The following is a 25,200-nucleotide window of genomic DNA, read 5'->3' as shown; positions in this document are numbered from 1 at the left end:
AGATGTTTAGCACAGTGGATAAGAGCTGAATTTATTTGAGGGGGGTAAAAAAAAAAGCCAACCAAAAACCCCCCCCCAAAACAGCTTGCAGATGTGGAAGTTTTGGGTAGAAGGAACATTCTACCAATTTAAAAAGAAACCTCTTCAGTGTACAAAAGAGCTCCTAAGTTGTAATTTGTTATAATTAAACTAGATGAGACTGATTCTACAAGGAGGCAGGCCAATTAGTTTGGGATGTCAATTTTTGTTTGCCGCTGTCAAAGGCTGTTAAGGGAACTTGATAGATTGCTGGGCTGGCTTTTTAAAAATCAGATAATCCCCACATGAAAGGCAGGCAGACAGCTGGGTGCACAGAGCAGTTGCCAGTATGAAAAATGCCACACCAGCCATGTGGGGCATGAAGGCAGTGGAGTTCTGCTATACTCAAGTTGATGACTGGATGGAGAGAGGAAACCAAAGACTCATACATAGAGCAGATCCCTGCGTGGCAGCTGTGAAGAACAAAGAATGCTTGCACTAAAAGCTGTGGGAAAATCTGCCATTCTTGGGGAAGGACTAAATCCTTTTGTGTAAACCAAATGCATTGTCCCAGGGTTTTAGCAATGAAAAGTTATTTTTGTGACATGCTCAAACCTCTAGATTCAAACTCTAGTATTTTAATAATATACAGTAAACACCATCTTCTTAATAAAATTTGTTGCACTACTGAAAGAAAGTAGATGTTAAATAAAACCAGGTAAAATTCCTGTGATTTTAACTGATACAGCTCTACTGTAAATCATCTAGAGCAGTTAGTATCATATTCTAACACTATAAGGACTTTGTATAAATACAGGCAATAAACCGTTCTGTTTTAGAGAGGAACTTGAAATCATGATTGATCTTCAAAACATGTAATAATTTCAGTTTTTTTTTTAGTCAAAAATCAATATGGATAGGAAAAAGCTTTGGACAACAGCCCAACCACTTTGTCTCCAGCAACACCAGCAATTTTAATATATCATCACTCTATCATATAATCACAAAATGGCTTGTGTTCTAAGGGATATCAAAAATTAACCAGTTCCATCCTCCTGCAGTGGTCAAGGTTGCCAGACACTGATTGCCCAGGTCCAACCAACCCAGCCTTGAGCACTTCAGGGAATGGGGCATCCACAACCTCTCTGGGTAACCTCTTCCAGAACTTTACCTTTCTCTGAGTGAAGAATTTCAGCCTAACTTCTACATTACGTTTCCCCTCTTTTAGATTAAAGCCATTCCCCCTTGTCCTATCACTATCACATCATGTAAAATGTCAGTCTCCCTCCTGTTTATAAGCTCTCTTCACATAACGGAAGGCCACAATGCAGTCTCCCTTCAGCCTTCTCTTCTCCAAGTTGAACAAGCCCTCTGCCTTTCTTCAAAGGAGAGGTGCTGCAGCCCTCTGATCATCTTTGTGGCCCTCCTCTGGACCCACTCCAACAGCTCTAAATATTTCTGGTGTTGCAGCAGTCCCAGGCCTGGACAGAGTACTCCAGATGGGGATGACAAGGGTGGAGTACAGTGGATCAATCACATAACTCACCTTTCTGGCCTCCCCTCTTTTGATGCAGCCCAGGATACAGTTGGCCTTCTTGGCTTATCAGTCATGAAAAGATCTGTTCATAAACATTTCTTTATACATTTCCTGTTTCAGGTCCTAAAAACATCAGCTGCTTTTTAAAAACTCTGTTTGTACCCAGCCCAATCCTTACTGAATATGTAACACCATCTTTTTGCAGTCACGTGTCCAGTTTCATTATCAGAAAAAGTACCATTGCAGATCTAATTATCTGTGAACTTGAATTAGCCAGAGACTTGCAGGAAGGAAAAAGATCTGAAAGGCAGAAGGACAAATCTTCAAGCTGTTATAAACTGTTATACTATGGTACACAAATTCCACCAAAGTACAGCTTATACCAACTGATGGTCTGCTCTGAAATTTTAAGAGCAAACTCTCTTTTGCAGTAAAAATGCAGCCATCCCCTGAATTGCATGTTACATTTAAATTTAACAAAAATATCCAAGCTTATTTAGAAAGTCAGCAGTTATGTCTCTGGTTGATCTGAGAGTCACCTAACACCTTGCTGAAAGCATATATATTAGAATAGCATTATTTCTCAAGACTTCCATAACTTTAGCCAGTATGTATACTGCATTGGATGACACAGAAATTAACACTCAATTCATTTATTATTCTCAATTGTTTTTCCCAACACTAACAGATTTCTAGTTACTATTTTTTATTTATTTATTTATTTTTGTGTGTCTCAATTTAGAAAAGAAAGACAGTTTTCCTCGGCATTGCAGTGTCCATTTTTGCTTGTTCTAATGAAGACAAATTCCACTCAATTAGGGTTGTTCTGTTCATTAAGTGAGACAGATGAGAAACTTGCCGTATTAGTAAGGATTCCAACATTTTAAGCTTACTTGTAATATTCTCGTTAGTGTTCTCCATCTAAAAAGTGATCAATACCTCAGATAGACAGAAGAGCAGTCAGGTTCTGTCTTTGCAGAATTTTTGTGGCATGCCCATTAATAAGCTGAAAATCTGAAGGTTCAACAGAAAGCCAGGAAAGAGGTATATCCAGAGAAATGTGTAAAACACGATCCAGCAGATATGTCTGTATTGGTAGGAAATTAAATATATGCTTCCAATGCTCTGTCAGAATAGGGTGCATTTGTTCTGAAGGTGAATGTGTGCAAATGATGGGGATGTAGTACTCCTTCAGTACTCCTTCCCTTTTCTCCTCTCTGGTCCTCATGGTAGAACTGGTTTCACTTGGAAGCCTCTTATCTATCAGCCCATAACAATTAATTCCATGAAGTTAATGCTGAAATGCAAAGCCCATATGTGAACTGCATTGATCACTGGAATCAATACGAGATACCCACACTGTGAACTCTCTGAAATGGAGAAACAAGGCAGCTCCTGAAAGCCATTTGGCTCTGAACAACCCTCAGATTTGCCAGTCTCCAAAATTCTGGAGCCATCTCAAACTCAGAAGGCTGCAGGCACTGGCTGAATAGACATTGTCATTGTTTAAAGTATCGTACAAAGAAATGAAACAATCTTTTGTGCTAAGCAAAAGTAACATTTTACGTAAGTAGATAAAAATGTTTTTTGCCTTATTAGAATATGGCAACTACAAAGAAATTCACATTGTCTCCTCTTCATGAAACCTCAAAACTGATATTATTTATACTAGCTTTGTGACAGATACTTCTTTTTTTTTTTTTTTTTTTTTTTTTTTTTTTTTTCACGCGGATGAAGTCTTAAAGACAGGAAAAACCTCTTAATTTTCAATATTCTAGAAAATATGAGAAAATAGCATATCAGAAACATTCAAATACATGATGACAGATGGCATTATTTTCATGTACAGCATTCCTGGTTTTGGCACAGTCTGACCTTACACAAAAACACTTACTGTTTGAGGTATATTGAGCCCTAAGAATAGTAAGGAAGAGTTCTATTCAGTTTTTATTGTTGACTTTGTCTTAACGCTTCATACTGGAAGGGAAGGTTAATCCATGTTTAGCTGATGATTTCCCCAAGGATGGTGAGGTTTTTGATTCAACTAACTGGGAAACAGGTGGATGTACCACAAAAGCCTTTCTACCTAACAATGATAGACTGTATTAACAATCACATTAGGTTCATATAACTAATTAACACAAACTGACTTTCTAAGGGAAAGAATCAAAGTAAGTCTTCGTCTATTTCACATCTGCTCAGACTGGAAAAGACAGGATAGACAAGCTTCAAGAGAAAACAGCAAACTGTGAATCTGAAAGCTGTTGGAATGCAATTTACTATCTGAAGACTATTAGGTAAATTTATGAAGGAACTTAGTGGACCTTAGCTCAGCTTTGAGTGGAAAGAGAGAGATATGCATATCAGAATGAATGTTTTTCATGACAATCCCATCAAAGAAAACACAAAATGAGAAAACACAAAAAGGGAAATTGCCCCCAAGCCCTGGTGAAATTTACACTGATGCTGTGGCACATTACATGGACTGATGTAACTCTGGCATGTAAAACTGTGCATGGCATTTTAAACAGTAATCAAGAAGAAAGAAACACAGAGTTCCGGTAAAAAGACTGCCAGTTTCCCAAATAAAGTAGCTTTTGTGTATCACTTTATGCTAGTGGTGACAGAATAGAAAACAAAATACAACAGTTACATACATATTCTTTGCCTAGAAGTATTTACAAATAACTTTACAAATTTTTGTACACATATTCAGAATTGCTTGTTTACGTTTAAATAAGGAGCAAAATTATTTCCCAGAGGCTTCTAAGGCTGAAGGTGCTCCCTTATACTGTACATTCATGCTTGGCTTCTTCCTGGGAGAAGGGAGGAAAAGGGTTTAAAAGTGTGCAAATCACAGACACCTAAAGAACCCTGGAATTAAGGGTTTCTCATGACTGACATCCACAGATGGCGTGGCCATTCTATTTCTTTTTGAATCAGAGAAAGCTAATGTTGATGGGCTCAGAGTAAAAGAGATTAGGGAGGGAGAAGGAGCCATATATGAATTGCAATAATTAGATGAGTACACTAGTGCTGGAACATCCTGGTCAAGCAGAATCATATATCTATCCCTACTGCATACAGCAGTTCAAAAAAAACCTAGGATTGGACATTGTGAATTTCAAAATACAGCATGGAAATGAGCTCCTTTGCACCATTAGGATTTAACTCCTGCTGTATTATTTGGAGTCCAAATCATTGTTTATTGACATGATTTTTACCAGGCACAGTATGATTCTATCAGATAAAAAATACTGACTTCCTTGAGAAAGATGCATCCTTCTCATAAATTTCACAGGTTTTGTTTTCATGCCTTAACATTAAATGCTGTAAAAATATTAAAATTAAAAAAGAAAAAATTTACAATTTACAAGAGTCCATATAAGTAAATCATTCAAAAATTCAAGATCATCTACAAAGATCTACCAAATAACAACGCTGATAATGACACTGAGCCTGTGGGAAGAACAATCCGCACGCCGTGACTATGTGCTTCTTCCAGAACGATGAGTCACAAGGTTGGTCTTTCCTTTTAACGTCTTTTTCTTTAGCTACAACATCAGAAGTCTTGAGCGAACTTTTGTTACTTAGTTCGACCTAAAGAAAAACACAAAATATATGAATTATTTACAAATGAAAGCCTGTCCTATGCTTCTCATTTCTGAGATGTAAATTCACAGCAGCTGACAAGTTAGTAACTAATGAACCAAAAAATCCAGTCACTAACTTCCTCATCTGTAAGACTCACATAAAAGGTCAAGAACGAGTAGCTGGATACGAAGAGGTAGGTTTGCATTATGCTTAACAGAAAAGCAAAAAATGTGGGGAACAGTATTGCTAGGGATGAAAAATGCTGGAAGTGCACATAACAATAGACTCTTTTCAGTATAATATATTTTAGCAGTGTTTAGCAGAGTAAGATGTATGGTCACTAGGTTATGGATTTTCATCTGATGACAAACATACTTTTGAGCTGGACTCACACATTCATGTGCCTGCTGAATATATGTATTCTCACATTTGCCTGTAAGCCATGTGCTCAAGCTTGGAAATTCTGCAATGGCCTTTCACAATGTATTCATGGTAGTCAGGCTCTCGAGAGAAGATATGAACTGGGCAGGACACAAAACAGCCAGAGTGCTAACCCCTCAATTGACAGTTTCTCAGACACTTTGTGAATCTCACAAGCTTGCAACAGTTCTAGTAATGCAATTTCTCCTTTGAAATTAGGGACTCAGTGTATGTCCAGACAGAGTTGCCTACAACTAGAATAGAACTAGATCAGACCTACTCACCCAAGCAGAAATGATGCTCATGCAAAATGTAACTTTAGAAAATCATTAATCATGATTTAAAAAAAAAAAAAAAAAAAAAAAAAAAAAAAGTGAAAGCCAAAATGCAACACTTTTAACTTCTTCAAAACATTATGATAAAAATGAAGAAACCCAAATGAAATTGAAATGCAATGTTCTGCTTTCCTTTGCTTGTGCACATCCTTCTCTATTTTCCATCTAGCAGCACATAGATAAAATTTTAATTAGTGTCAAGTGACTTGGTTGTTGATATCATGTTTGAAGCAAACAAAACTGAAGACAAAACAGTCTTCTTTACAGCCTATATGTCATGTGACTCAAAAAGAACATAACAATTTTTCCCACTCCCTTTGTTGTCTCTTCTGCCTTCCACTTATTTTAATTGAAACTCCGTGGTTCAAGGAAAACATTCTACTTCTGTTTGTTTCATATGTGGGAAATGGGAAGATGCTATTTATTTTCAGTATTGCAAGCTCTTCAACATCCCCCAGATCCTTTGAGCAACTTAACCTAAATCTGCTACCAAAGAACAAATTCTCATATTATGTGACTTTTGTACAAAAATGAACAGCTTTTGAAAGAAGGAAGGGATGGATACATAAATCTTTCCTCAAAATATTTTTTTCTCACCATTAATTACAGTAATTTTGCTCATGTACTGCTTTACATCTAACCTCACATCAGCTTAAAAATTAAAGAGATTTTAATTTTTAATAGGAAGATGTAAATACTCTATCTGCGACTTTCTTCTTCATATATACCAATTACTCTTTTCAGTCTCAAACATCTTAAGAATGGTCAGAACTCCTTTCTGCTGTCACTTTTCCCAAAGAAAATGTATTAAAGTGAGTGTCTAATGAAATGTTATGTAAATGCAGATTTCAACATGGTGATATACTTAACGCTACATCAAACATCTTGTTATTTTATTTTGTCTTAATGCCTTAATGCAATATTTCTTACTGTAACACTAAGATAAGGCTTTTCTCACATTGGGACTTTCATAATTCCATAATATTTATCCACTGGATTTTTCAACATTTTGTTCATCTTTATTCCTATAAACGGAAAGCTTCAGCATGAGTAAAACGTATTTTAAAAACATGCAAATATTAGTATAGTCTCAAGCAAAGTTCAAGTGGCCACTCAAAGCACTTTGTTAGCAATTGACCTCTTTAAATTGACTCCCAGGACACGCATTCACTGGGAGAAACCTCTACACATATTTTTTAATTATCTTCATTGGTAAATAAAGTATAATAAGTTGTTAAATCAAGTGCAATCATTTATCTGCAATCATTTTGTGTTACACTTAAGAAGCTTGAAAGAACCAGAGGTTAAGGGAAATATAGATGGCATCAAGGTAACAACTTATATACACTGAATAATTTCCAAAAGAGTATCTTCTGTTTCACCAGTAATACAATGAAATATCATCTACTTGAGGCAATCGGATCTTCTTCCAAAATACATGTACTGATAACATCTCTCGGTACTTTCATATACTTCAACTAAAATGTAAATATGTGTATCCAAAATTATCATCAGATAACACAGAGATTATTTTGTAGGACATGCCTATGAAAACTGTGATTGTCATGGTGGGAACAAATAACTGACAACAAAGAGATAATGAAGTTGCTACGAAACTCTATAGATTTCAAGCTGATGTAGTTTTCTGGAAACATTTTTCTTTCAGTCGCAGGCCAAATGTAAAAGCTTCTGTTTTTCCACAAGTGGGTTAATCTCATTAAGATTTATGAATCATCAGCAATAAATCAGCTCTCTTCTTGTTGAAAAGTCAGCAGGGAAGCAATGTCATCCTTCAGTGTGAGCCTCTCCCTGTGTTAAGCCAAGACACAACATGGCAGACATGGTGCTATCTCTTAATCCTCTCCTTAGTAGATATGTCATCAATGACATAGTGACCTTACTAACGTGTTTTATGTGGATTAATTTTTAATTAAGTTCTAATTAAAGTATAATTAAATTATTAGTAACCTCATGCCAAAATTACGTCAGGAGAAGGTTAACTTTCAGTCCAGTTAGAAGCATTAATATGGTCCACAGGACCAGAACCTTACCTACAGGCTTTACAGGCTTTAACTCAACATGTTCCTGGGGGGGTTGTCGGTAGGAGTATGTGTCAATTCCGCCTATAAAATCAACTGAAAACACAACAGTGCCAGAAATGAACAAATGGAAATGAAAATGCGTCAACTGAAAAATAAGTATGGAAAAATTATTACAAGAAAAAAAAAAAGAAAGTAAGCCCATGTACAGGTTTGCAGTACCAGAAGTAGGTAAAAAAACAGTGTGGCTTCCAGAAGGCTCTGTGCTCTGTCGTCTTTGGGATCCACATAGCACAGTGCCTGAGCAGACAAGGAATCCTCTGGCTGACCAGAGGTGTGTGCTTGTCAGCATGCATGCTAATTCACAGCTCTGCTGTGGGTTAATGTAGCATCTTGGTATTAGGGCAATCTCAGCATATATTTCATGATTCAGATTCTACTCCTTTTGAAGCTTTTAGAAATGTGGCCAGTGAAGAGTTTAGCTCATGAACGTAACCTCTTCTCAACTTTCACAAACCAAAGGACTAGCAGGATGTAAGGCAACAGTAGAAACAAGTTCAGAATATACAGGTGGCAGCTGGATATGGAAAAGCAGCAGAATCTTCTCTGAATGAGTGTGTATATATATGTGTGTGTATAACATAAACCATAGCTAATTATTAATTTTTGGAAAAAATCATGCCTCCAGAGTAACAGAATCAGTTGGTTCTTCTGCCAACAGATCTTCTGGAGAAAGAAATGAAGTCAGAATGTATTTATGATGGGAAACACAGATGCGTCTTTGACAAAGAACACATTTAATAGCACTATCAAAAAAGTTTTGAGATAAGATGTTCAAATATGCTTAGTTGAGACTTCCTCTTTTGCAATTCAAAGCGTGTTTTACAGTAGTAAAGCTGAAGTTTGACTTGAAATTCATGCGAGGATAATTCTCAAGGCAAGAGCTGCTCTATCACACAGGAGAACAGAATGTGATGTTTTCCATTATGCACTCTATTTTTTGGCTGATAGCTCTTTAACATTCATTACCAGTTATTTGAATTGTGTGCTACTTTTCATTTTAAGAATTCAGGCAGATTTTACCAGATATTTTCAGCATTATGTCTAGCAGAGTCCTAGAACTAAGGTTACAAAAGAACATTAAATAAAATTTAATGTTGACTGAATTATTCCGATGTGCACATCTCTCTGTTTAATCAGACAAGTTAGCAGCAATGTGTGCATACATGTTCCAAAGGGAAAATGTTGCTTTAAGGATGATTTGAATAATTGATTTTGTTCTTTTCTGACTACTGGATTATGGATAATACATGCTGTATAGTCATAGGATTACAACAATTAACTAAAGAAAGCTGCCTGGAAGTAAGTTCAATGAAAAAACTTTTTTTTTTTTCTTCCATAAAATTCTATAATTCTATGCCTTTATTTATTAATTTATTAAAAGACCAACAAGTATCAGCAGGGATATTCAATCACTAAGCATGGAACACCCATAGAGTCCAGTCATTAACTACAGTCATGCAGAGAGAAACTTAAAATCCTGAGAGGAGGATTCTTTAGCACCCCACAGATAATAGCAGGCTGCAGCAGAAACTAGTTATTTTATCAGCAGCTGGCTGCATAACATGATCTGTATTCCCAGAGAATTTTTCTCTCCTTGTGTCACCTCAGTTTTGCAGTTATGCTGGATGCTTCATGGCCAGTATGAAATGTTTTTTTGGAGTTCACTACCTGCTGGGCTTGGAAGTGCAAATCTGTGCTGGTTGCCCACTAAGGGTAGTCCATTAAAATGGTGTTCATTCACTCTTGGGCCATATCAGAGAAGCAGTTGTCATAATCTGCCTGAATAAGAAAAGTGCAACGTGCTGCTAGCTGAAGAAGGTGTATCCACTGTCATCAATAACTCTGAGGGCTATTCTTTTGTAGACAGATGACATATAGGTATGCCTTACTATTATTAATGCAGAGCATTCATCCATATGCCAGTTGAAATTTCCTTTCTTTTCGAAGGTAAGGTTGAAGAATCAGAGATCTGAAAACTTCCTTTCTCCCTTCCCAACCTTTCATCTGGAATTCAGCTTCTCTGGTAATATTCCTCTGACTTTCTTGCAGACCTTGTGCAAACAGTTGCCACGGCTTGTAAGCCCATTGTTGTATTACTGATTTCTCCTTTCAAAGCTGTTACATTCTAAGTGTGTCTGGAAGGAGGTACAGAGTATGAGTAGAGCAGTGATATAACACAACGCCTAAGAAATCCTGCAGTCTCTTGTCCTACAACAGCTTAGATCCTCTTGATGGTTGCCTCTCCTTTTTATAAATGAGGGTAAGCCTTCAAAATGATAGCTAGAATTGATGGCACTTCTGGCTATCCCCTGTCCAGGACATGGGAAGGCTAGAAGCTGCTTGCATGGATCTTTTTATTTACAGAAGCTAATAGTAATCAATGGGTCTTGAAATACTATTTTTCACTGCATTTTTCACACTGTGCTAAGATTTTTTGAATGGCAATATTGTAATGTAACCATGGTCATTAAGTAAAGTAACAGAAGTAATTAGTTAAAGAGTGTGATGGATAGTGAGACAAGGAGCCAAAGTCAACAAGAAAGAAGAAGCAAAAATGGGGAACTGTCAGGGCTAGTTGCATGAAGTTCAAACTTTGGATTTTCCAATATTTGCACTTGTAGCTTTACAAGCTACTTTTAGCTTTTTAACTTTCTAGATAAGCATTTAATTTTTTTTTTTTTTTCTCCCACATAACTAGCGAGACGACTAGAAGGAATGGTCTGAAGTTGCACAAGGGGAAGTTCAGGTTGGATACTAGGAAGAAATTCTGCCCCAGAAGAGTTGTCAGGTGATGGAATCATCTGCCCAGGAGGGAGGTGGCATCACCATCCCTGGAGGTGTTCAAGAATTGTTTAGATGTTGTACTAAGAGACATGGTTTAGTGGGAAGCTATTGGTGGTAGGTCGATGGTTGGACTGGATAATGTTGGATATTTTCAACCTTGGTGATTCAGTCATTCTTCCTAAGGTCTTTACTTTTTCAGTTGTTTCCCAGGCATCAAGAAACACACTTTCTTATATCTTTCTCTGATTTAGTCAGATTGTTCCAAATATCTGGTGCCAGTTCTTTCAGACTTCACATAAAAGAAAGCTTCCTTAATGATCTGCCAGCTCTGCTATGCTCCCTTGTCCTTGAGGACAGATGGGTATATGCTGACTAACTTCTTGAAGAGTTGGAATTTGGGTTTCCTGGCATTAAGCTTCCTGAGTTTACTCTTTGCCTGTCTGATATCTGTCAAGAGTTAGAACTCCACCACTACCTGGTAACTACAGCCCATGAATCCTACAATCCTGATGTCACTAATCAGTTAACTTTCTCTGGTCATCAACAGGTCCAGCAATGCATCCCCACCTGGTGGGGCTGTCTATTGCCTGGCTGAGAAAGTTATCCTTGATACACTCTAGGAACCTCTTGGATCACCTACATCTTGCTGTGCTACTTTTCCAGCAGATGTCAGGGTTGTGGAAGTCCCTTTGCAGGACAAGGGTCTGCAAACACTGATGACTTTTGTAGCTGGAGGAAGAAAGCTTCATCAACAGGCTCTGCTTGATTGGGCCACCTGTAGTAGACCCCAGCCTCAAAGTTCTCTTTGTTGCCTCAGCCTCTGATTTTCACCCATAGGCTTTTGACTCACTCATGGTCATTCATCAAAAACAGCTCTTCACATTCTAGCAGTTCAACTCTAGCACTCTGGCACATGTAGCAATTAGGTATGCGTAGTACTGAAACAAAAACAATGCCAATGATTTTTCACAATTCATTCCCAGCCAGTTCACAAAAATGGCAGATCAGGTAGTCAAGAATAAAAACTGTTGTACAGAAGGATGTATATATATCTTCAGTCCCCTCTCCAAGCACATGATCACATAGATGTGTCCACAGTGGCTTCAGAAGAGACAGAAGTCACAATCTGGTTTCTGATATTTTTCAGCTGTATGATTCAAGGATGTATGTGATGCATTAGTGTGCCATTATATTACTGCTTAGTTTGATGCCATAAACCACACAACCATTTCAAAAGTCTTTAACACAGATGCTAGGACCAACTGGAATTGATCTATTCCACTTACAGTTGCTAATACACAAGTTAGGTGCTATTCTCATCCCAGCACAAACTCGCTTTGACTAGCCAGCAGATAAGATTGTGGCCCTACTGTGCCTTCTTTGAATTCAAGTTTACAGATCAGAAATAGAACTGGATAAACTCCTTCTGTGATCTCCAGATTATCAAACCTCTTTTTTCAATCTTTGATCTCTCTGGATGACCAGAAACCAGCAAGCTCTGATCATCCTTTGCTCTTGCCCTTATTTGTTTATTTTTTTTATTTTTTTTCAGATGGAGAAGCTGGCAAAATAACCCTTCTATTGATTTGTCAAACCAGCATTCTCCAGTCCCTCTGAACACATGATTGAGTCCTTCTATGATGCTCTGTTTCCCCTAGAATATGAGATTTTTCTGTTTCAGAGTTGCTGTAGATGCACCTGCTAAGTCTGCTATTTAATTGCATCCAACTGTAGCAGTGAGTACTAGTTTGTAAATGCTTCTCTGCAAATGGGGAAACACTACCTCATGTTAATGCTTATGTCTGGCTCTTCAAGTTGTCTTGCTTATTTCTTAATATATATTTTATCATTACCAGCGTTTTCACTAATTAAGCTCTTTATTCTCAAATTATGTCTTAAAAAAATCCCAAACACCTTGTAACTACATTCTCAGCTATGAAAAAAAGAACAAAGAATTTATAGCATTAAAAAACCAGAGCTTACACTGGTCAGTGGTCTTATGTATGATGCAGAAGAAAAGAATGAATATTTTGTGTGTCAGGAAACATGTAGCAAGGAAAATGGTTTTCTCATTGTTAGAAAGTTGAATGTGGAGAAAGATGAATGTGCAACACCACTAGTGTATTAATCTGTTAAGGATAAAGAAAGACAATGCTATATTGACTTTGTCCATAAAAAAAATCTCTCACTGAAGGAAGATGAATTAAAAAATACATTTTTATGAAAACTTTGTAAGTCCTGAAATATCGTCCCATAAAATAGCACATTGTCCTGATTAACTGTGATGATTAAGAAGGAAAAGAAAATGTAGAGAAATCAATGCCAAGGAGTAAAAGTCATCATATAAATGATGGAAGTAACACAGCATTATTTAGTTTTGCTAAACTGCAATACTGAGAAAAATACAAATGCACTGAGATGAAATTTCAGCTAACAAAACTAATTGCACTGAAACAGTTAATATTGACTGTTCTGGGACAAAACTATGTAAAATGAAGACTGAAGTGAGTCTAGCTATGTCCTAGATTACAGAGGACAAGAGAAAGAGCGCATGGGAAACACATTCTAAATACAATAATGCAGTTGACAGAAGATTCAAAATAATATAGCATTGGGCCCTAGCAGACAAAAGGGCAAACTGCATTTTAGGGTGCATTAAACACAGCACAGTCAGCTAGCCAAAAGACGCAGTTCTCTCATTATATTTAGGTTTGGTTCAGCCTCATTTTGGATATTGTGTGAAGTTCTGGGCTCCAAAATATAAAATAAATAATTATAATTAGGTTATGATATTCAGAACTGAGATTTAAAAAAATACAGCTAAACTACCGATGACTATTCTTTATTTATTTGATATTATCATACTTTGGAATATTATATTATCAAATAAAATTATCTTCCAAAGTTACCTGTGACATGAAATTCATAGCTTGATTCAATGTACTTTACTGAGTTGTGATATTATCAAGATAATTTATGATAATTTACCAAGATATTTTATGCCAATTTCACTGCTGGTGAGGATCCTCTTAAATTTGTAACTACTTTGGCTTGGTAATCCCTCTCCACAACAGGAGCCTACTTTGTTCCAGACTTATTCGTCTCACATCAAAAGCAGCACTTATTGTTGCAAAAAAGAGCAATTAGAGGGGTAGTTGTAGCTGGGCTAGGGGAAATTATCCCTCAAACAGCAAAAACATTGACATGGATCTTCTGTAAGCTAAGGCCTGGAAACTGGAAGAACCCAGCTACATTTAACAGGACTTGGGGGAGATGGTATTTATATAGAAGTGTGGGAGTCTGAAAAGTTTCCTTTCAAGCTCCACAAATTAAAGCAGACACAAAACTGTTACCATTTAGAAATGAAAAAGTAAGGAGGTTGGAAATAGAAGTGGAAAATAGATTTGGAAAGAGATTTAATTTTAATGGAGAAGCTGGGTGAAAGCTAGGGACAGAAACAGATACTGCTTAGACCTGTATATGATGTCAAGTGGAAAGCTCAGGAGACAGACGCTGGATGCTGGAGTAAGATTGATCTAACAATAGATGCAATTTAAGTGAAAAGGCTAAGGTGTTGGCAAATGGGGGCTGAGATGGCATCAGCTTAAAAGCAGATTTAATTTAAACAGAAAGGCCAAGGAGGTGGAAGGTGGAGACTAAAACAAAATCAATATTAAATTAGCTAAGTAGAAGCTTGAATCAAATCAGCTAGTTGAAGAGAAGGGCATGCAGTGAGTATCTGGGAGTAGGTGAGCAATGCATGGACTTAAAAAATGTCAATGAGCTGCCAGTAGGAAATACATCCCCTCTAAATTAGAATCATGTTTCCATTTTAGTAAGAACATTATTTATTACATCAGTAAACCAATGTTGGTAATAATATATTTTGGTTTACTGAAGACAGGTGTGATCTCCAGTTTAAGGAAAATTACAAAATTATAACTATATCTCTATTTTAAGTGAATAGTCTTTTATGTATATATTAATATATATAAATGGGGTATGGTATATACTATTCAGAATCAGTAGCAGAAATGATTGATATGAATTACAACTGCTAAACTGGCATATATGAGGTAGTTATGAACTAGTCTTTAAAAATCCTCCTTTCTAGTTATCAGTCTGATAATCAACTTAAGGCAAAGGGGAGTTTATATATACCTATGTTTGACACAGAATATGTATGTTTATATGTATATGCATTTAAATATACATGTACACATCCATGTATGTATGTATACATATGTCTATGCATGCATTTTTCCACAGAGGTCAAAATTAGCCAATGTATGCTATAGAATCATAGAATTACCCAGGTTGGAAAAGACCTTGAAGATCATCAAGTCCAATCACAGACTACCCATAGTACCCTAACTCTAACAACCTTTTGCTAAATCAAATCTCTGAGCACCACATCCAAATCGCTCTTAAACACATCCAGGGATTGCGACTCAACCACCTCCTTGGGCAGCCCATTCCAGTGTTTAATACTGTTCTGATATATTTCTCTGTGCAGAAAAATATATTAATTCTTTCTGCAAATACTAAATAAAATATATTTTGCTTTCCATGCAGATATTTCTAAACGTTTTAACTGAAGCCACATATAAGCCATTAGATATGTGCTACTGTTCTCATCTACTAACATTCCAGGAATATCCAATTGAAATTCTTTTTGTTAAGATGTCTGAGGTGATGCATTTTTAACTAAATTTCGGGAAAAAACTTTATCTTGTGTTTGTAGGAGGAACTGTGGAAAGACAGTTGAGGACTCTTAGAGTGCGTGATTTACTCTTTCCAATAATGAAAAATAAATAAGCAGTTTGCTAGCATGAGAATAGCATGCTGACTATCATACATATGGCAGGAAAGATATCTTGGATTTAATACATAATTAAACATGGTATAGATTGATAAAATTAGAAGCAGTAAAAAAAAAAAAAAAAAAAGAATACTTTACTGAAGATATTTTGCCCAAGTTCTATGGAAACTCAAGGACAATTTCTTCATGTTCTTTGCATCACACCTTATAGTAGACTATGCTCTATCAATGAAGAACTGAGCTAGTTTACATGTCTTCTAGATGATACTACTCTCTCACGCTTCATCTACATCATATTTGGATAAATCTTATATGTTGCATTTCACATTAAATTTACAGTACAGTCTGCTGCTGCTAGAAATATTCCAGGATCAAGACTTTCCCTTTTATATATCATGCATTATCTATTATTTAAAGGCTATCTCTCAGCTAGAATGTAGTGTTCTGTAACAGACCATGGAGATTACAACTGGAGACAAGACTGGTTTCTACACTTTGCTAGAAGAGTGAAAATGGACTGTGTGTTTTGTTCTAAGTTGTTTTTCTGAAATGGACTATTCATCTAGGATTTTAAAGCAGAATAAACAAGAGGGAATCATTCTTCAATGTTTCTTTTTTTTTATGACTGACTTAACTAAGATCAATATGTCTTCCACATTCTGTTAATACAGTGGTATTAATATTATACAATAGTATATACACACAACAGTATATATACAATAGTTTTTATGTTTACATTTTTTAACAGCTTTATATAACATATATATATATATATATATATATATATATATATGTTATATATATATATAACAGCTTTACACTACCTTTCTTTTTTGAGCTATATATGCACAACTGTTTCCATAGGAACAAGAACAAATTCTTGTTCAGGAAATTGTATAATAAAATAATCTTAAAAAAAAAAAAAAAAAGTAAATAAATAAATAAATGCAAGGAAAGAAAAATGAAATATCTAAATGAGAAATATAGTGTTAATTTAAAGAGTATAATGACCCATATGTATTTGCTTCTTCATTATACATATCAGAACTCATTCTGTCAGTAGTGTAGGAGTGAGAATGCATTTTCACTTAATTCACACATTAAGGGTAATGATAGATTGGAGGACTGTAACACCACACAGTGTTGTTAGAACAATAGGTTCATCCTTTATATTTACAGTATAGAAGAGAACTGAGCCTGATGTAAGTAGAAACATATATATATTATAGCCTGCATCTAGTCAGTAAAATACCAATGGGACAGATTTCTTTAGATTATATATTTGAATGCTGGGCCGTAAAGCTTCTTATGATCATGTAAAAAAAAAAAAAAATCTATGTCAAGCATATTCATTTGCTGGTCAGTAACAGTATATTTTGTTTTGATTTTTGATATATGACCTAAAGCTGACCGCAGTAAGTGCTAAAGCCCAGTAACGATCTTTGCTTTTGGCTACTGTTTGGAAAGCTTCAAAAGTCCTTGTTTCCAGTAAGAAAAATTAGGACAATCACTGTCTGGGTATGTTTAATTCTAGCAAGGCCCTTTAGTTTGGAGAAGTTTCCTCAATCTTGGTTGCCTTTCATGTTACATGCTTTATTATAGAAATAATCTACTCTATGAGGTAAACAGACTCAAGTATATAGGAAACTGCAGTTGATGTAGATATTAGTTGTGAGTTCCCAAATACTACCTAGTTACAAAACGTGGACTTATATATAAAGGTAATCATACAGACGTGTATGAGTCTCTTGCTACTAATAGCAGTGTCAATTCTTCATTCTTTTTGCAAAACATAATGTATTTATAAGAAAGGTATCACTGCTGGACATACTGTGTAGCTACAAAAATTAAATACGAAGAAAAAATTGTCTATCTCATTAGATTACTGACAACAGATGTTCAATGGTATGTATAAATACAATGCCATATGTTAGATAAGGCAATATAGTAATTTTAAATGTTGGCAATAATATATTTTGGTTTACTTAATATTTATATAATGACACCATATGGAGGTTCCTACAGATACCACAGTATGAATTAAAATTTATTTTTAAAAACAGATTCATCTTCATGATCTGAAAATACAGCTGAACACTGAATTCAGCCAGTGTAGGGGAGAGACAAAACATTGTTTATTTAATTTTGTTCTTGTGATTTCATTTTTTGGATAAAACTTTCCAATATGATGAATGTAAGGGCCCACCTCCCCCACCTTTTTTCTTTTTTTCTTTCTTTTTTTAAATTTTTTCTTTATTTATTAGAGAGGATCAATCTTCCTCGGACTGACCTTTTGATGTTTCAGTCTTACTTTTATAATAAATGCTAAAAATGACAGTTGTAGGTTTTTGATAAATGTTCCCCTCTGCTTTCACATCCTGTTTCTTACACATTTTATTTACAACTCAGCTTCCACTTCACAAAGTAACATACAGTATAGAACATCCCTTTAGAGAAGTGTTGATGGCAAGTTTATGAAATAGTACTCATTTCTCAAAGGAAGTCCAGAAAATACTTATAAATTTAATAATTTTTTAACAACATATTATGCCAAGTCTCCAAACTTCACTTTATTAAACCCATTCTGTAACTCTGACAGGACAGTAACAAGCTTCTGAGTTCATTTTTAGTAGAAAATGATTCACAAACAGGATAGTGACAGGCTTTTATGATTACGGATTTCACTTATTCTGTTCCTTCAAAGGGGCTTATATAGATTGATAGGCCTACAAAGATAGAAATGAAAAAAATGAAAGGAAGAGATATAAATAGACTTTTTCATTAGGATGAATGATGGAAGGTATTAACTCCACTACAGCAGTGTGACTTTTACAAGTCTTTTTTTCATTCCTTTTGACTTGCTATCATCTTCTTGCTAAGTAAAAGTTAACCGCAGTCTGAAATGTAGGTAACGTGAGCAACAGCTGGAAATAAATGTTTCCTCAAGCATTATTACTGTTCAGAAAAGTGTCCATCAGCCAAAATGTCAGCCTCAAAATCCATTTAAGGACTGCACAGAGGCTAAACAGGCAGCTATTATTACTTTTTAAGTCTCCCTGACAGGTTTCAGATCAAGAACTGGGGTTAACTTGATGCACTGAGTATTGCGGAATGTAATTAGGAAGGCTCTGACTCTCAGAAGGCTGAGGATTTATTCCATGCAAACTACTGCAAAAATATAAAAGGATGATTGCATTTACCTAAGACAAGAACATGATGCATCATATTAAAATTAATAAAGTTGCTCTTTCATTGCAGCTTTTTGGACTTTTATCCCAGTGTAATCACCTTTATACTTTTAACTCGATTATTTTCAGGTACCGCAGCAATTCCCTTTTACATAATGTTTTGTTCATTATGCTGGAAGCTTCCAGAATAAGTCTTGCTATTCTCAGCTAATTACCAAACCAAATCATTTTCCCACTGTAGCTTACATAGATGTTTCTCTATTTAAAACATATCTGTGGAATTGATAGAAATGAGTTAACATTTGTCTTTAATATATTTACCTATAAAAACGGAGGACTCTAAAACACAAATGGGCATTAAGAAACAAATTAGCCCCAGCTGAGATACCAAGAGGCTGCTTTTGGTTGGATTCAGGATCTCAGAAAAAAATTAAAAAGCAACAACAAAATAGAAATTATTTTACTCCACTTGTTGTAAAACCTCCTAGATGTGCCAGCTCTGTATCTTCACTCCACTTCCAACACACTACTCTTACTCCCTCCTCTTGATGATCCTCCACTAAATAAAACAAATTTATTTGCACAAGAATCTGGAAGATTATAAAGGTATAATTGAAAATACCAAATTGACACAATGCTAATGAAGGGTGTAGAGCTAAATAATACCATATGTTCCTAACAAAACACCAATTGCAATTGGTAGTTCTGGAATACAAGTAGAAATTGAATGCAGGTACTTGGCTTGTTTATGGAGAATAGATGCTGTGTAAATTTGAAGTACTGGATCATCATAGAACTTGATCTGTTTCATTTTTTAATTAATGATGCCAACTGTTATTCTCAGTGATTTAAATTTCTTTTGGTAACAAATAGCATGAAACTAAAAAGATGGTGGCTATCAGTCAGAGTGGACTGGGTTGACGGTCACAGACATTGCTGACACTTCCAGCATATTTTCAAGTAAATAAGGCTATCAACTTGACAACAATGCACTTATAAGGCCCTGAATGTAAACTGCTTATACTCTTTAGCAAGTCACTATGTTTTCCAACAACATGCCATATGCTTTGATGTGAGTTTTGTATTACTTTAATGCATGCCTAAAACACTGGTGTGTGAAGCACAGAATGAAGGACCAAAAAAACCCCACCAAAATCAAATAATTTAAAATACTTATGTAAAATGTAAAGAGTCTGTCTTCTCGGGTACAGATATATCTATGTCTTTATGCGTATGTGAATGTACACACACCATTATTTTTTAGAGTTACTTTGGTTTCTCTTGCTTATCAATCTGCCAGCCTTCCTGGTCTTTTAATGAAGTCTCACACTTTCAGCAATTCTGTTAGCAATTGTCTCACAAAGAAAGTTTCCAGACATCAATATGAAGCCCTGCATAATGACTCATCACAGCTGTACGATAAGGACAATTATCTCTTGATTTCTTTCTGGTCTTTGATCCACATCTCAAGTTATATGTTTGACTTGCTGCCACAATATTCTTCACATTTATCATGTGTTACAAGTTCCCAACTAATCAGCAATTTCTGTCTTTCAAAAGGAATTTGTCTAGGCTTTTCCTCCTCCTTAAGTCCTACATTTTCTGTTGCTTCTCCAAGTTTCTCACTTACTTTTTCTCATTTACTGTACCAGTCTTTTTGTCCAGATTGCTTTAGCCTTTTTCATAGTGAACTACATATACAGCATATTTATGATTTCATCTTACTCAGTATCATCTGAGAATTTCTTTGATACATTTTCTTCCCATTAAAAACCTAAATGGAAGCATTAGTATATTTGACACTAATATCTGTTTCATTATGATGGAGAACTGAACAAAATACTGTTCGTAACAATGAAAAAAACACTTCACACTGTTTTCAATCAAAAAGTCTGCATTCCCATCATAGTCATGAATTACTCGAATTATGTTTTCAATAAGATTTTGAAGATGTTAGCAAATACCGTCTTGAGATCTCAACACTTTTTTTTTCCTACTGTATTTATATCACTCTCAGGTGCTATTCTGTGCAGAAACAAATTCAGAAAGGACAATCCATACATTTGTAGTACCTAAGTAAATATGTGTTTGAGTAATATCGGTTGTGCACTATGTCAGATTCTGCCATTTTTTCAAGCTTTGTTCTTCTTGGTAGTTAATGCAAGACCAAGTCTCACCCCAGGTACTGTGGCTCCAGAGATGAATAGGTGAGTATCAGTACTTACAGCTGTCCTCTTCCTCCATGAAAATACTGATCACATAACAGGCATACACAAATCCAATCAGCTGCATGAAAAAAAAGAGGAAAAGTAATCATAAGAACACAGTGAACACTTAATAAACTTTTATTACAGTCCATATAAGTACATCTATCACAGCTATATTTAGAAAAAAATTCCTCCTATTTCATTAATTTATACACCAAATTCAGCACACACAGCTAAATTACAGATACTTTCTCTCTTTCCTCATGCTGCATTTTATTTTAAAATCATTTCCTGTTTTTCTGTCTCACTGAGATCAGCACCAATGAATGCTACTCCAAAACACTAGGTCTGAACATTATATGAGAAAGCACTTAGATAGTGATTTTAAGTTGCTAGGTTTTTTTCTCTGGAGATTTTCAAGACCAGTTTGGATGCCTACCTGTATAACTTCCTGTAGGGAGCCTGCTTTGGCAGCAGACTTGGACTCAATGATCCCTAGTCTTCCAACCCCTGTGATCCTGTAATTCTGTTATACGTACATTTGCTAAATATAAGTGTGTAGAGATAGTCCCCTATTTTACATATCTACCTGGTTACATATTTACCTAATTTACATATTAAAATGGGAAAAAAATATTTACTGACTGCTATGGAATTGTTAGTAAATTTATTACAGAATCCGTGAGAGATGTCACTTTGTCTTGCAGAAAGTGACCCAGTTAACTGCTTAACAAAAGTTCAGTTCAGTATGTGAAATGTCATGACGTTAAACAGTAAAGTTGGGATATGATTCATCAGCATCAGGAAACACTTTATCAGTAGGGCCTGCCTTTAAATCACATTCACTAAACAAGAAAAGAGAAAACTCATTTTCCCAAAGGACGACGACAGCAAAATCATGCCACCACTTTAACAGCAGCTCCCACAGGAACATTTTCCTTAGCCTAGGTCTGTATCACTTGTGCCACTGAGAGGAAGGGATTAAAATTTTCAGGACCAGAGAACAGGAACTCTGCTTTTTTAGTTTTATTTGCTTTTCATATGGACGAAATTTTCTCTTATGACCATCACCAAAAAGAAGAAAATTCCACTGGGAAAGGAAATCTATTAAACTGCACTGCCCAGACGTGCCCGTGCTTGAGAAAATACTGTTTGTGCAGCTGTACATAATTTGTGCTATCTGAAAGCCCCGAAGAGGCTGTTCATGAGAGATTTCTAAAATAACCCAGAGATTAGTTTTCAAAAAAAAATCCTTTTTTTGATCTGTTCAATAAGAAAAAAAATCCCTAATTAAAATAGTTCTTTTAAGGTTGTCATGGATCAAGTGTTTGAGAAAGAGGCAATTTAATAGTATCCAGACAGGTATAAGCTCCTTCAGAGGCACAGAAATCACTCCAACCTGCTTTCTCATTGGGCTACACCAAGAGCTTTACAAGCAGCTCCAAGAGTCTCCGCAGACAAAAAGCTTGTCCACACAAGGGAATTCAGGGAAGTTAAGATGAATTAACTAAAGCTGTGAAATCAATGCACAGAAGATAAAGTACATTAAATCCCTGTGTGGCCTTTCCCATTCAGAAATAAAGTGGCCTCAGCTCACTGCAGCTTAATCCTCCTCCAAGGGATTAATCTTCCCTGTGGAGAATTAAGCTGCAGCACACCCAAGGCTGAGTTCCCTGTGAATGGGAGCTGCCACAATACTGTGGCCTAGTACTGCCAGAGCCTCCTGTCTTGGCCGATCACCTCGCTGGGGTTCTGGGAAAGGAACTAGTGAATTTAATCCAGCTTTCTTCTGGTTTTGATCAGGCTCCAGCATTGGCAGCAACCTTGGCTTTCTTATGCTTTTTTGGGGGGGTGGGAAGTCATATTTACTAGGGAAAAGTTGCCACCTTAATCAGTTGGACACTGGGTGGAAGAGTCTTTCGTGCATGCAAACTGAAGCAATGTTACATAAAGGATTCCAAGAGATTGAAAAAAATCATACTTGATGTATATTTCTTAAGCTTGCTGAACATTACACATAGAGTAAATTGCTATTGCATTAAGTACTATTCAAATGCCAGAAAATAGGTGGCTTTTCATGAAGGAATATCATCCATTTATACACTACTTCCATTCACCACTGACAGTATGTGAGTCACTTGGGTTTGTTTCTTCTCCCAAAGTATATGACTGAAATATTTGGAAGCAAGCATGACAGTTCAGCCCATAACCTTTGTAGGTTAAATGTTTTTGAGGGCAGCTCAACTACTTCCTTAACATTTGCCATTGCTGTACTTCATGATTTTTTTTTTTTCCTACTCAAAGTCAGAGAGAATGCTATCCCCACCTCTCATCCTCCTGGCATAGAAAGAGATTTCTGTTCTTCTATACAATAATCTACTGGACCAAAAGAGGAAAGCAACAAGCAAACAAACAAAAGGGGGGAAAAATCTGTAAGCAGTCTGCCCTCCAAAAAGTGTGGGGCTTGGTAAACCTGATTGTTTTAACAGCCATAACAGCTTGCATCTTGCTCTTTCAGTACATCTTCCCCTTAAATTAGACCTTTTCCCATAGATGTTACTGCTTGGAAGGCTGTTTTAATGTCTTTGCCATATCTGTTATAAAATCAGCAGCCTTTCACTGCTTATTAGTGTTTCTTTGTATTTCTTTTAATTATTAGATAAAGTTCCTTAATTAGACAGAAATCACAGCTACATGTCATGTTTATCCTGCATAATTGTTTAAAACATACATTAACAAATGTATTTATCTCCTCAGTAAATTTTGTTGAAAAGGAAAAATCAGGTCTTTAATCATATGGAAAATATTGTAATTGACCATATTTCAAGAACAACTTTCTGTAATTAAATGGGAGAACATACTCGTTTCTGAAAGAACATGCAACAAAGAGGAACAATAACCAGTATACGCGCTCTGTGGTGGACAGCAATATTTGGCTTGTAACCAACAAACTTGTAATTGTAATTGGTAACTGATATCTACACTACAGTTAACAAGAAATGATGAAGTGGGATCAAATTAGACCTGTGCTAAGATCCTTAAACAGAGCTACATTCACCACAGTGGAATATTTTTATAAATGTATTAATTAAAATATCTTATGCTTTGTTGATGGACGCATGAATAAAATATTTATTCCAACAAATTACTTTTACTATCTTGATTAACTCAGCTGCTGCTTAATTAATAATGTTATGCTCATGTGAACCCATCCAGCCATCATGTTAATTGCCAATTTGCAGTAAGCTGACTGATGTGTATTGCCTGGTTTGTCTATTGGAAATGCAGGCTATTGGCCTGGCACCAAGTGATAGGCATAAATGTGCATCCCCTGATAACTAAAGAAGCTGTGGTGCAAATGACCTGGAAGATATTTAATTTGCTCATTTTGGATTTCAGTAATCATTCAAAGGGAATGATGAAGTAGTTAGAGCAAGATGTCCAAGATATCAAATGTTGTTAGTAATTAGAGGTATAAATGGGAACCCAGAGCTTGACACAGAGAGCAATTTAGACACCAAGTGGTCTTGACAATGTATTTTAAACACATGGGAACCTTTTGGGATCCTTGTACTGACTACTTTGCTTGAAGAGCCATGTCTAGTAAACTGTTTCAGAAGTCAATGAAAATGAAAATGAAAATGAAAATGAAAATGAAAATGAAAATGAAAATGAAAATGAAAATGAAAATGAAAATGAAAATGAAGTGGAAGTTCCTCTGCCTTCACTCAGCTGCACCATTCTTAGAGCATATATCCTGCTCTGGTAAGAATAAATAATACATAAAATCCTTAGATATTTGTCACAGCATCTAGTCCATCTTTCAGAAAAATCAAATAACTCTCAGAAGAGTCAGACATTGGCCACGGCTGGAATCACAGAATGGCTTCAGTTGGAAGGGAATTTATAGATTGTCCAGTTCCAACACCTCTCCTTTGAGGAGGGCTGCCACCCACTGTTATGGGCTGCCCAGGGCTCCATTCAGCCTGACCTTGAATACCTCCAGGGATGGGACATCCACCACCACTCTGGGCAGCCTGTACCAGTGCCTCAGCACTCTTTGAAAGAAAAATTTCCTCTAAACATCCAATTAAATCTCTCTTCCTTTAGTTTAAAAGCACTCCCCTTTGTCCAATCACTATTAGACTATGTAAAAAGTCAGCCTCCTCCTTGTTTATAAAATTCCTTTAGGT

The 25,200-nt window shown here is 35.9% G+C and overlaps 1 protein-coding gene across 3 annotated transcripts in view; it reads right to left on the bottom strand.

The window, feature by feature from the left end:
• Window positions 1-636: 636 nt before the first annotated feature.
• The window catches only part of NKAIN3 (sodium/potassium transporting ATPase interacting 3), a 321,325-nt gene continuing 296,761 nt past the window's right edge, over window positions 637-25,200 (bottom strand). Inside the window, exons 5-7 of one of the 3 annotated variants that reach the window (XM_015855766.2) lie at window positions 21,026-21,086; window positions 7,956-8,039; window positions 637-5,155 (exon numbers count right to left, since the gene is read on the bottom strand). In XM_015855766.2, coding sequence (XP_015711252.2) covers window positions 5,142-5,155; window positions 7,956-8,039; window positions 21,026-21,086 — 159 coding nt within the window. In that variant the 3' untranslated portion in view covers window positions 637-5,141. Of the gene's footprint in view, window positions 5,156-7,955; window positions 8,040-20,977; window positions 21,087-25,200 lie in introns of all 3 variants that reach the window. The other 2 variants (XM_032442740.1, XM_032442741.1) reach the window with 2 other exon arrangements.

The sequence above is a fragment of the Coturnix japonica genome, chromosome 2 (assembly GCF_001577835.2).
Source record: "Coturnix japonica isolate 7356 chromosome 2, Coturnix japonica 2.1, whole genome shotgun sequence".
Taxonomy (NCBI): Eukaryota; Metazoa; Chordata; class Aves; order Galliformes; family Phasianidae; genus Coturnix; species Coturnix japonica.
Note: the sequence above shows the minus strand (reverse complement) of the source record. Positions and strands in the feature narration are given on the sequence as shown.